This window comes from Salvia splendens, chromosome 3 (genome assembly GCF_004379255.2).
Source record: "Salvia splendens isolate huo1 chromosome 3, SspV2, whole genome shotgun sequence".
NCBI lineage: Eukaryota > Viridiplantae > Streptophyta > Magnoliopsida > Lamiales > Lamiaceae > Salvia > Salvia splendens.
The window spans coordinates 38,401,015-38,413,078 of record NC_056034.1 but is presented as its reverse complement, the minus strand read 5'-3'; the positions used below and the strand labels follow the sequence as shown (position 1 = coordinate 38,413,078).

General features: G+C 38.8%; 1 protein-coding gene and 1 non-coding gene across 2 annotated transcripts; one reads left to right on the top strand and one right to left on the bottom strand.

Moving 5' to 3' along the window:
• Positions 1 to 209: 209 nt before the first annotated feature.
• TRNAH-GUG lies at positions 210 to 279 on the bottom strand. Its single transcript has one exon. It is a non-coding gene; the product is annotated as a tRNA-His (tRNA).
• A 2,272-nt stretch (positions 280 to 2,551) lies between these two features.
• LOC121795947 (Fanconi anemia group I protein) lies at positions 2,552 to 9,475 on the top strand. The gene is made up of 13 exons (XM_042194626.1): positions 2,552 to 3,638; positions 3,975 to 4,056; positions 4,413 to 4,604; positions 4,795 to 4,859; positions 4,937 to 5,096; positions 5,369 to 5,614; positions 5,950 to 6,066; positions 6,219 to 6,407; positions 6,489 to 6,570; positions 6,844 to 7,763; positions 7,945 to 8,446; positions 8,525 to 8,715; positions 8,793 to 9,475. Exons 1-13 carry the CDS (start codon positions 2,590 to 2,592, stop codon positions 9,264 to 9,266), a joined length of 4,269 nt encoding a protein of 1,422 aa, XP_042050560.1. The 5' UTR covers positions 2,552 to 2,589; the 3' UTR covers positions 9,267 to 9,475.
• The last annotated feature ends 2,589 nt before the right edge of the window (positions 9,476 to 12,064 follow it).

Sequence of the window (12,064 nt, the reverse complement as noted above, 5' to 3'; positions counted from 1 at the left end):
TCCATCTGGATGCTAAGAGTACTATAAATATCAAATAGCTATGATGCGCATTGATCTTGGATCGTCTTGTTTTTCCACATGCAATAGTCTTGTTTCCTCATTTGGATTGCCCACAAAAACTAAAAGTACTAGTAATAGATATATGCATTAATTAATTATTAATAAATTTCAATAAATATTGGAGTAAGGATAACCTAAAAATTGTGGTGTGGCTGTTGGGATTCGAACCCAAGTCTCCACAGCCACAATATGGTATTCTTACCACTGAACTACAAAGCCATTTGATGTTTTATGGAGAGACGCATGAGTGTCATGCGTTTTACCCTAAGACGCATGACCCTCATGCGTCTTTCAATTAAAATTCGAAAAAATTGAGAGACGCATGTCCCTCATGCGTCTCTATAAAAGACGCATAATCGTCATGCGTCTCATTAAAAGGTAACGCATGAGGGTCATGCGTCTCTCCCAAATCCGGAACAAAAAAAAAGTCTAGAACAAACACGGAATCTAAGTTCTATTCTAGAACAAAAAAAGAAAAAGCCCGTTGAGTTCTTGATATTGCCCACCCTTCTGCAAAATTTGATCTTGAAAGTGATTTATATTTTGCGAGATATATTTGCAACCTAGACATGGTTATGGTTTCTCTTTGGCATTCTGCTGAGATGAGGAAAGAATCAAAACGCCGAAGATATGAGATAACCCCGAGAATTTTGAGATACATTTGCAGCATTGGTTGCCTTGGTTCTGTTTTACTTTATTTTACTTCGATTTTGAGTTTCGATTGGTGCAATAAAGTGATATGTTCTAGCAGGTGTTTGAGTTCCAAACTATGTGATATGCTCTAGTATGATGTACACGATAGGAATTGAAATTGGGAGGTAGTATACCTTGAACAGAATTTGAGAAAAACAAGCCATAGCTCCGTCTTTCAAGTTTGGTTCACGGTTTCTGCCGGAAGAAGATTGAATGAGTTGGTTTGAATCATGAAACCTAGAAAGAAATTGGTGAGATTACCTTGAGAGGATGAAACTTGTTTTTCTTGATTGCAGAGAACGATAAGAGATAATCTGATTTGGAAATAAAATATATAATAGGGAGATGGTGGCTAATGGTAGTTTAGGTTTGGGAGAGATTTATGGGAGAGAGGGGAGAAGCGGTTTTGAGTCGTGGGAAGTATGGGAAATTTCAAATTTCCCTTTTTTTGAATTAAAATTAATTTGTTTAATATGTGATTTGCAGATCATGGAGGAGGAAAATCTGTGTAGAATCTTTAATTAGATTAGTTTAATTCACATTCCATTGTATTTATTTTTTTTAATTGTGCAGTCCACAATTTATTTATCACGGACTGGATTCTTATATTATTTGATTTATCGGATCCAACAAGGAATCGAGTCCAATAAATATTCCTCACGGAAAGGAATTATTTAAATCCGCATTGTGATTTACTTCACAATTTCTAGCTCTAGTAATAAATTATCAATTATTCACAAACATTTAATTTCACCCCATATCAATTATTCAAAGCAGTCACATCACATATTCAACAAAGTTGACCCAGTCAAAATTCCAACTCAAAAATTAGGTCACGAAAAGTATCCAACAACAATTCCACTCGAGAATTAATCCCCGGACTTCTCGACATTAAAAGCATTAAATGCAAGTACTTTAGGGTTCGAAAAACGGGGCGTTACATTTATAGTGACAATTTTATCAGTCTGACACGACCCTAGTATTTTTTGTGTGATTTAAGAGCATTCATGATGCAGTCTAGTTTAGGGTGGCCGCCCGACGGGGCTACATTGCAGTCCCCCTAAAGCCATCAGCCGCCCGGCTGTGCGCCTCCAGACCCAGCCCAATCACCTGCCGCCCGGTTGCATTGCAGCTGCGGTTGCGGCCGCACGAATTTTTGATTATATTTGGATTTTTTATTATTTTATTTATTTATTTTTATATTTTTCATCTTTTAAATTATTACATTGTATTGTTAGTATTTATTTCTCGATTGCAATTAATGTACTTTTCAATTAAAATTCAATTATTCAAAAGCTGGAAAATTGGAGCTGAAATTTTTTTTAACACACACGTACATCGGAGTTCGTGATACATTTGACAAGCTAACTAGCCCTTCCCAACCCTCGTGGCTCGTGAACTAGCCTCCCTCCAGCCAGATTCGGTCTCGTGAACAAGCCTTGGTCAGGTTTGTAGACCAGCCACCCTCCGACGGGTTCGTAGACCTACAAACATAAGTGATAGATCCCAGCATTACTTATCACATTTGTGTGTAGTTGGGAATGTAGTAGGGGATGTTATAGGTGATCCTTACGGGTATTTACTATTCCCTCAATCTCATAATATATGTCATATTTTTATTTTTAGTTTGTTCCACAAAAGATGTTATATTTTTATTTTTGGAGAAAGTTCTCTATCACATAAATATAAAAATTGTATTTTCTCTCTCCATTTAACACACAAAACAAAACCTCCTAAAATCTCGTGCGTCTAGCGTGAAATCTTTTGTGTGATAATAGTCCATATTATAATCATTTTCACACCTTTTCCCGCTCAAACCTAACATCGCGCGCCACCATGCGCTCACCGGAAAACTCCCGTGGCGCTATGCACCCTCCGTCGCAACTGACAGACGCCGAAATCATCTCCCTCGCTCAACACCACCACCACTTCAATCCCGTTTCCTCCCAGCTGCCGCCTTTCCTTCTCGCTGAGTCATCTCACCCAATTCTCCTCTCCTTCCTCCACTCACGCGCGGCCGCCGCCGCCGACTCCTCCACCGCAGTCTCCGACTACGTCTCCTCCCTCATTTCTCTCATATCCCACCACCCCTGCGCCGCACTGTCCTCTCTCCTCCCGGCCCTCCTCCACGCCTACCTTTCTCTATTCACTTCTCTCAAAATTCCACACGACCGCAACTCCTTATCAATCATCCAGCAATTCGCGGGGCACCTAGACGCCATTGAAATTCGAAAGATTCCTGAAGTAATTGATTTAGTTGTATCGTATTTCCCCCAAATTAGCGAATTGGATGATGCACAGGTGTTGATTCTCCTTCCCAAATGCATCGAATTGGTTAGAATCTCGAGTGAAATCGATAAGCCTGTAGAGTACGTGAACTCGGTTTTAGACGCTGTGATTGAGTGTGATTGGAGTAATGTTCTGTTGATCAAACTAGTGGAGAGTATAAGGGATTTTGCTTCGTGTATTGATAAAGTTAGGAGGAGGGAGTTCCTGCAAAAGATTTTTGCGAAAATGAGGGAAGACGTTGAAATGCAGGATTTGCCTGGGCTGGTTTATCAGTTGTTGGTGCTGGCTGCCAAAGGGTTTGGGAAGAGGGAGGTGATTGAAGGGATTGTATTGTATTTTGGGGGTGCCAATAAGGGCGGTTCAGTGATGAAGCAAGTAGAAGGGACGGTCTTGCTTCATGTCAATTTTGCAGTGAAGCAGGATCCATCATTGGGGCAGGAGGTTTTGGGACTGGTGAGGCAGGATTCTAGGGCTTTCAATCATTTTACTGTTACAGTTTTGTTGTCCGTTGCCAGAATTAGGAGGTTCAGCGATAGTGCAATTGACATTCTGAAAACTGCATTGTTTAATGCTTACAAAGATCATAAGTTTGCCAAGTGAGTGTTTAGCTCTTGCTATTCTTATGATCATTACATATGTTCCTTGCATCTGATGTTGCTTTAAGGTATATCTGTTTGCACTCATGTAATAAACTTGAATATCAAATGTAAATAGACTTTTTGATCAATTACACTTTTATGAGGTAAGATGTAACTATACAAGATTTTATCAGAATTATGATAGGTCCCTGTCACATTAACCTGTAAAGTTTGATTATAACAGCTTCAGATAATGCTCATCAATATTATGCATAGTTTGTTTCAAGATTGATGAACTTTGATTGATTTCCATTATCGTCTAATTATTTCCATGCCCCATTTTTTTTGTTTCAGAGTTTGCAGATGGCTACCCAACGAACTGAAGGAGGAGTATCTGGAGAATGCTCGAGTTATAGAAAAGGCCATCCTTAAATCTGTGAGCTACTTTTGCCTTTATATTCTGCTATTGGTTTGAGAAATTATGCCTCAATTTGTATAGAGTAAAATATTTGGAATCAGCAAAGTAAATCAGCCTTTTATGAATGTGGAGATCAATTAATGCACAAAAAAGAGTTTATTGTGATCTATTTCAGTTATTGGAGATTTATTTTATGCTTTGATGTGCATTCCTGATTTCTTCTTGTCTAAAAATAGTAGTAATATTTTGGACCATGCTCATGATTTTTATTTTTTTACTTTGTTCATTGATTTTGATTATATTTTTGTCTGGATGACTAGTTATTATATAGATCATTTCTTCTCTTATAACAATTCTATGTACTCTTTTTATAGGTGAATGGAAGTCACTATGGGAGAGAGCATATAATACCTAGTATTGTGCAACTGGGGTTTGGATTGCTTCATGCAGTAGAAGAGGGTGCCCAGAAAGAAATATCAAAATCTGATGGCCTTTTGGGTACAGATGAGCTAGGTACACAAGTACTGAAATGTTTGTTTGAAGTGCATGATATGTCAAGGAATGAGGTTAGTGATTTAGTGTATAATATGGCAAATGAGGCGCTGTTATTTCTGCTTCTGGTTCTTAAATAGGGAGCTTCTTCAGGGAACACCAACTTTAAGAAATACTCCAAGCTAATATTTTCTGTATTCATTGTATTCATTTTATATGTTCATGTACATAGTAGACCATGACACTGAGCTAATTACATTTCAGATAATTGAGCAATGCAAATACCATATTCTGTCTATGAAGCCTGAAAAATGCTTCCCAATAACAAGGTGAAACCTTTTAGCTTTATATTCAGCTATTTGGTTGTTTTCTTCCTATTAACCTCATTTATTTTTATTACTTCTAGATTACTTGGATACATGGTCCAAGTTCATCCACACCCAATGTTGGAACACATGTCTCATTTGAAAGAAATGCTGGATTATTTCACATTTATGGATGGCAGGATTTCCTCTAATCTCGTTACTGTTCTACTCCCTCTTATGAAGTTTAGTCGTAATCTTCAGGTACTTATTATGCAACATGGGGCTCAGCCAAACACTGCAGCATCTGTCATGACTCATGTTACATAGATACATTTTCAACTCTTGTAACTGAAAACAAACTGCTAAATGAACTGTGAAACATGATATTTGTAGAGATTAGCATTCTCCATTGTCTTTTTAGAAAATTATGGGTTAGTGATTCGTGAAGCCTATCCATTTTCTATGGTAGTTTTATATTGTTATCGATGTTATAAATGCCATCCTAACTCCTATCTGTGATCCTACCATTTCAGGATTACACTATCTTGGTTCTAAGGAAGGCTATGTTTAGACGAGAAAATTCAGTTCGTCTTGCGGCATGTAGCGCCATTTTTGACCTGCTTTCTGCAGAAAAACAATCAAAACCTGTTGGACTTTTTTCTTTTCAAGAATCAAGCAGCCAGGCCAGTTGCAGCCAGCAAGCTGAAGAACCTCATGCAACTAGAGCAGACCTTTTCCAAGAGCTCAGTGGGCTGCTGCAACGATGCCTTTATCAGCAGGTTCATTTTAATGGTTCATTGAGTTTTTATGCAGATTCCTTTCTTTTCCTGCTTTCTGATCAGATACTCAGGACAAATTCTGAGTTCTAATTTAAGTGGTTATATTACTTGAACCACCAAAGTGAAGGCATGCTAAGGAGCTTATTTATGTACGTTTCTTATGTGAATTTATTCAGCTGTTTGAGATCTTATTAGCTGTCTCTTTGCGTCTAAATTTGTGTAAACTGAATTACCATGAAATATCCTTTTTAGTTTTGTCAAACTGACCAATCTTGGTCTAAATAAAGGGTCACCGTATCCAAGTTTAACTTCTTACTATTTATTTCTGTAACCAGGCAAATGTCCGGGAAAATGTTTACCATGGTATAATGAAGCTTGTTATGGTGGATCCTCTAAGTTCCGGCACCATTTGTGACCTTTTACTCTCCCACTTCCAGCGGTTTTACAAAGAGGTACTCATATGCAGGAAATAGCTTGTAACCAAGCTATCCTGGTAAACCTTCTTGAGAGTAATATCTATTTGTACTTTTCTACCAGAGTTCAGGCAAAATCAGCTTTACCCGTCCCATCAGTTGACTTTATTTGTTAACATAATTCTGTCTAGAATGAAGAGCTTCAGTTGGGTATTGATCAATGTGTCAAACTAGAAAACGGGAAATTTTGTATTGAAGAGCCGTTGGACTGCCTTCTCTTTTGTGTCTCTTGGATTCTCCTTCTTCAACCAAAAAATAGATCTGATCATCCTTCAGAATCACTCCCTTGTTTTGGCTTCTCCATCTCCCAGGACAATGAGGTTAGTGAATTTCTTTCTGCTGGTTTAAATTGCTAGTTCTCTTTCTTTTAACCGACATTTCATTGACACAACAATTATCAGGCAGGTAGAAATTTTTCTGGAGTTTCATTCTCAAATGCTTTAGCACAGATTCGGAAGTTTCTGAGAAATGGGAATTTGGAAGGTATTTTTCTGGTGCAATATCACCAGTAATCAACTCAATGAGTCAGTTGTTATTCCTATCAAATAAAATGTGTATTTCTTGTGGTTTGTATTGGTCCAATGCCTGTAAGAGCATGTCTTTTTGCAACAAAAAATTCCAAGTTCATTCTTTATTCCTGGAATGCAGGTGTTTTTCTCTAGTTCTATTTGCTTATCAGTTTCTAACTTGTTTCCTATCCCTGACTTGTTCCTATGTTACTTCAGTATGTAAATCGCTTCAATTTGTATTATTTAGGTCTGCTGGGCAAGAAACATGATTCAGATTCTACCCCAATAGAAGAAGAAAAAAGGAAGTGTTCTGCTACACTTTTATTAGGGATTCTTGAGGTTGTGATGAATAATATTGTTAATGAGTTGGTCAAAGCTGCTAATGAGCAAAAACTGGAACTGGAAACGGAGCTTTCTCAGTTTGTTGAGATTCATGAGTTTGTGGACAAATATACATCTAATTCTAGACATGGCAGTGGAGCTAAAAAACCAGTGATACGACCTAGTGCCAGTGATGCTGCCGATAAACTTGCTATAGGCTGTGCAAAGCAGTCTCCAGATCGAACTCCTCTTTTGGCAACTTCGAGCATCCATCATCTCTTGCGAATTTCACTAGAGTCATGGAAACTTGAAAATTCTAAGAATGGTGCAGCCTCGCAGAGAAACAGCCAACCTTCTTCTGGAAAGGCGCAGGTTCTTGGTTCGAAAATTCTTTCTAGAGTCTTACATATGTGCTTTCATCAACTAAAATTCTTCTCCCAAACGAGAAAAGATGATCCATTCAAGACGTTAGTTTATGGTGAAATTAAGCTTATTGGGCCTCCACTGCTGAATATAATTTTCTCTCTCAAGTCAGTTAGCAAGAAGGAAGCAAAGGTACAGAAAGATGTTGAATGTAGAAAGGAAAATATTCATTTGGCCTTGCTATGTTTGAAAAAGATAATTGAGGTAGGTTTGTCCAGCGCAAAGTATTTATGTTTGATTGATCACTTAGTATCAACCTCTCTGCCTGAGGAAAATGTTGCTGCGGGTGACTGGGGTGATGATGAATGCAAGCTAGCCGAAGGAATTGATGACCAGAGCACAAAAAGCAAAGAGTTATTCCTTAAGAGCATAAAGCCGCTACTTAATGAGTTTCTCGACTGCTCTTTTTTCCGTGAAGCCGAGGTAAATGCACTGTGCTTTATCCATCCTATTATGCCATCCATGTTACAGAGATTAATTATACTAGTAAACTCCCGTGTGATGCTAGGTTATATTATATGAAATTTATCATCACCTAAAGAGATGCTGTGTTTATTTCGTTACATTTGTTATAATGCTATGAAACATATGTACGTATTCTCAGATTTTATGTGACATGGTACTGATGATTGGCAAGAAGCTGCCTGAAGAAAGGAGGAATCTTGTTGGTTCCCTGGCGACACAACTCTGCAGGAGAAGTGATGTATCGAACTCAAAGGTTGCAAAATGTTTGGTCTTCATTGCGGTCACTTTAACCTCACCTCCAGCGGACATGGTTATCACTGAAACTATGGCTGCAGAGCTTGTACAAGTTCTAGGCTCGGAGGATACAGATCCTGTAGATGAATCTGAAACCTTTCCTATCATAAAAAAATCAACCAGTGCTGCAATTTCTACAACTATATTGCAGTCGGTTGACTCATCCATCGCTGACATGGACTGGATTGCGATAAGGCTAAAGACATGCTATATGGCTACTCAGAAAGGCATTTCTTTTAATCAAACTGGAAAAGAGGCTCCTGAATTAGCAGTGGAAGAGGTATTGTACTCAAGAGCTGAAGCTGTTGTTAAAGTGCTATCACATTTCGTTGCCATGAACCTGAAGGGTACGTATGCATGATATCAAACTCCCAATTCTTGTCTGTAGTTCTGTCTTCTTCACCAACTCCCTGTAAACACCGCAGATCCTCAAGCAGAACATTTACTGAAACTGGCTGCAAAATTTTACAAGAATCTGGCTCGGATCTCGAAGCTCCGAATCAGTCCTAAAGGGTGCAAGCAATTCTTACCCAGTTCCAAGTACCAAAGGCTGGTGGAAACAACTTGTAGAAAATTAACAGCACCTATTTATAATTTTGTTACTAAAATGCAGCAGGTATGAGGATTTAGTACAGAACTGTGCAAATATTAGTGCATTTTCAAATGGTAGTTTTATTGCTTTTTTGTTTATAGAATCAACAAGAGAGCAACACGAATAAGGGGCTAGTCAACAAAATCAAGAGGGAAAACAGATGCATCCCCGACTTGATTTTCCAGATCGAAGACTACGAGAAGTATCTTATCCAGCTTAGCAAAATCACCAAACTCAATCTGTTGAGACATGCCAAACGGAGCACCTCTAGGGACTTCAAGATTGTTGAGTCAACTGAAGATGCACCGGAGGAGCAAATCCCCAACCAGGAAGAAGCAGATTCCCATCATTCTACTGCACATAGTTCATCTGGGAGCGACAACGAAGGAGAGGGACCTGATGACACTGAATGTGGTAGCCCTTTGGCTGCAGGAGATGGAGCTGATGATGGTGAACGTGGTAGCCCTTTGGCTGCAGATGACACGGAGAATGAGGATGAGGAGGAAGCAGCGCTCCGTCGAGTAAAGAGGGCGAGGACGAGCAGAGTAGTGCAAGACTCTGATGAAGAAGTGTAGCAAAATGCAGATTTCTTGAATGCTACATACATGCTACAGGCTTCCCTCATGTTCGTTTAATTAACAGCCAAACAGGAATGTTGCTAGTCGAGCGATTGTGTAAATGAATGAATTATATTATGTTCATATTTTGGTACAATGCTTATTGTTTAACGTTTTTTCATTCTAGTAATGATTATTTTGACAGATTAGTACACAACGTTTTAACATGCATTAGTGATATCACGAAGGGGCGGACCCCCTGCTATGGTAGGAGACGCAGCACATAACGCTGTGCATAAAACGCAATAAAATATAAATGAAACGCAGAGCAATGCTTATATTAATTTTATTCATTTTCCCCTTAATTAATTACCCACTACTTAAAATCAATACTACCAGTGCAATATGCTTACGGTGGAACGGAGAAAGTATGTGTACACATTAAATTAAAGATGCATTTTTTTAATTTGATCAAATAATTAATTTTAGCAAAATATGAAAATTTACTAGTGTCCCAAATAGTCCTATGCATGGCGGACGAAGAATCAACTCCAAAAAGTTCACGTGGGACCGTCAACAGTCAACAGTAAAGACTGAATTTAATGAAAAGTTCCAAATTTAATAGAGTTTTTCGACCGTGGTCGAACGAACCTCAAGGTCGAATTTCATGGAATTTTCTAATGATGAATGAGGGGTCGGCAGCAACTCATTTGGATTTAATGAAATTTTCAAAGTTTAATAGACTTTATCGACCGTGGTCGAACGAACCTCAAGGTCGAATTTCATGGAATTTTCTAATGATGAATGAGGGGTCGGCAGTTTAATAGACTTTATCGACCGTAGTAGAAAAAGGTCGAATTTCATGGAATTTTCAAATAATATACCAATGCAGAAAGTATTACTTAAACATATAGAGATAGTTAACGCCACAAGCTCGAGCTCTAACTTTGGGGGCTGCACCTGCTCGGGTAGGAGAATTCAAAGCCACAAACTCCGAGCTCCTTTATCGCATTAACTGCAGCTTTGCCGGTCAAGAATGGTTATCAAAGTTGCTTTGAGATTTTTAATATTTTTAGAAAGCAAATCCAGAAATAGATTTGTATATGTGTAACATGTAGGAAAGCAAACCCTGCCCAAGCAGGTGCACTGCAGCCCCCAAGCCAGGGACGGAACTCTTAAAGATGGTAATCGAGAGAGGCGATAAGTAGAAGAAGATTCATGGTGGCTAGAGATAAAAGAGAAGACAAGTGTTTTGTAATTTTCTGTTGTGTTTTATTTGATGTAGAACATTCTCTTATATAGAGATATTACAACTCTTAGGGACTCCCCCTAATTTATTATTTGTCTAGGTAAATCCTCCCTATTAAATGTAATAACAAATACCAAGTAGTTGGTACTTGCAATACGGCTAACTAGCCGTTATGTCTCTTCATTTGACACTCCCCCTCAAGTTGAGCGACAGTATCTCCGATGTTCAACTTGGACAGAATTTCTCTAAAACTCTTTGGATTGACTGCCTTAGTTAGAATATCAGCCAATTGTTCTTCTGATGGAATAAAAGGGAACTCTATAATTCCTCCTTCCAGTTTTTCTTTTATGAAGTGGCGATCAACCTCGACATGCTTGGTTCTGTCATGTTGTACTGGATTTTCTGATATGCTGATTGCTGCTTTATTGTCACAGAATAGCCTACTCTTACGGTTTGGGGAAAAACCGATCTCAGTAAGCAACCTTCTTAGCCACATAATCTCCATGAGCCCACTTTTAATTCCTCGGAACTCTGCTTCAGCACTTGATAAAGCAACGACTTTTTGCTTCTTACTTCTCCATGTGACCAGGTTGCCTCCAATAAATGTGAAGTATCCGCCAGTTGATTTTCTGTCGACTGGATTACTTGCCCAATCGGCATCTGTATAGCCATCCACTTCGAGATCCTTCCCTCTTTTTAAGAATATTCCAAAGTTTGATGTTCCCTTGAGATACCTGACAATTCGCAAGGCTGCATTCATATGTTCTTCTTGTGGTCGGTGCATGAACTGACTAATAACTCCAACTGCATAAGCAATGTCTGGTCTGGTATGTGAGAGATAAAGCAATTTTCCAACCAACCGTTGATATTTCTCTCGATCTGCAGGCTCAGCTCCTTCAACAATTTTAAGCCCATGGTTTGGTACCATTGGTGTGTCGGCTGGCTTGCAGTCTAAAAGGCCTGTTTCTGCCAATAGATTGAGAACATATTTTCTCTGTCTTAGAAATATTCCATGCCTTGATCTCAATACTTCTATTCCCAAGAAGTACTTCAGGGGGCCAAGATCTTTCATGTCAAATTCCTTGAAAAGATTGGTCTTGAGGTTATTGATTTCTTCTGTATCATCTCCTGTGATAATCATATCGTCAACATAGATGATAAGGCATGTAACCCTATCCCCTCTCCTTTTCGTGAAGAGTGTATGATCAGAAAGGCTTTGTTTAAATCCATGTTTGATCATGGCTTGGCAAAACCTTCCAAACCATATCCTCGGGGATTGTTTTAGGCCGTATAAGGTTTTCTTCAGTCTGCACACCTGTCCAGGACCAAACTCGCCATCAAATCCTGGTGGAACTGTCATATATACTTCCTTGTCCTTTTCCAATTCTCCATGGAGAAAAGCATTAGTTACATCCAACTGATGTAGTGACCAATCCTTACAAGCTGCAACTGACAATAATGCCCGGATGGTGTCAAGCTTGGCAACTGGGGAGAAAGTTTCATCGTAGTCAATCCCATAAACTTGAGTGTATCCTTTAGCCACCAATCGCGCCTTGTATCTCTCGAT

Coding starts and splice junctions, on each gene's coding strand:
- LOC121795947 (XM_042194626.1), top strand. CDS start 2,590: ATGCGCTCACCGGAAAACTCCCGTGGCGCTATGCACCCTCCGTCGCAA. Junction 4,605..4,794: donor ATGATATGTCAAGGAATGAG/GTTAGTGATTTA, acceptor ATTACATTTCAG/ATAATTGAGCAATGCAAATA. Junction 4,860..4,936: donor AAATGCTTCCCAATAACAAG/GTGAAACCTTTT, acceptor TATTACTTCTAG/ATTACTTGGATACATGGTCC.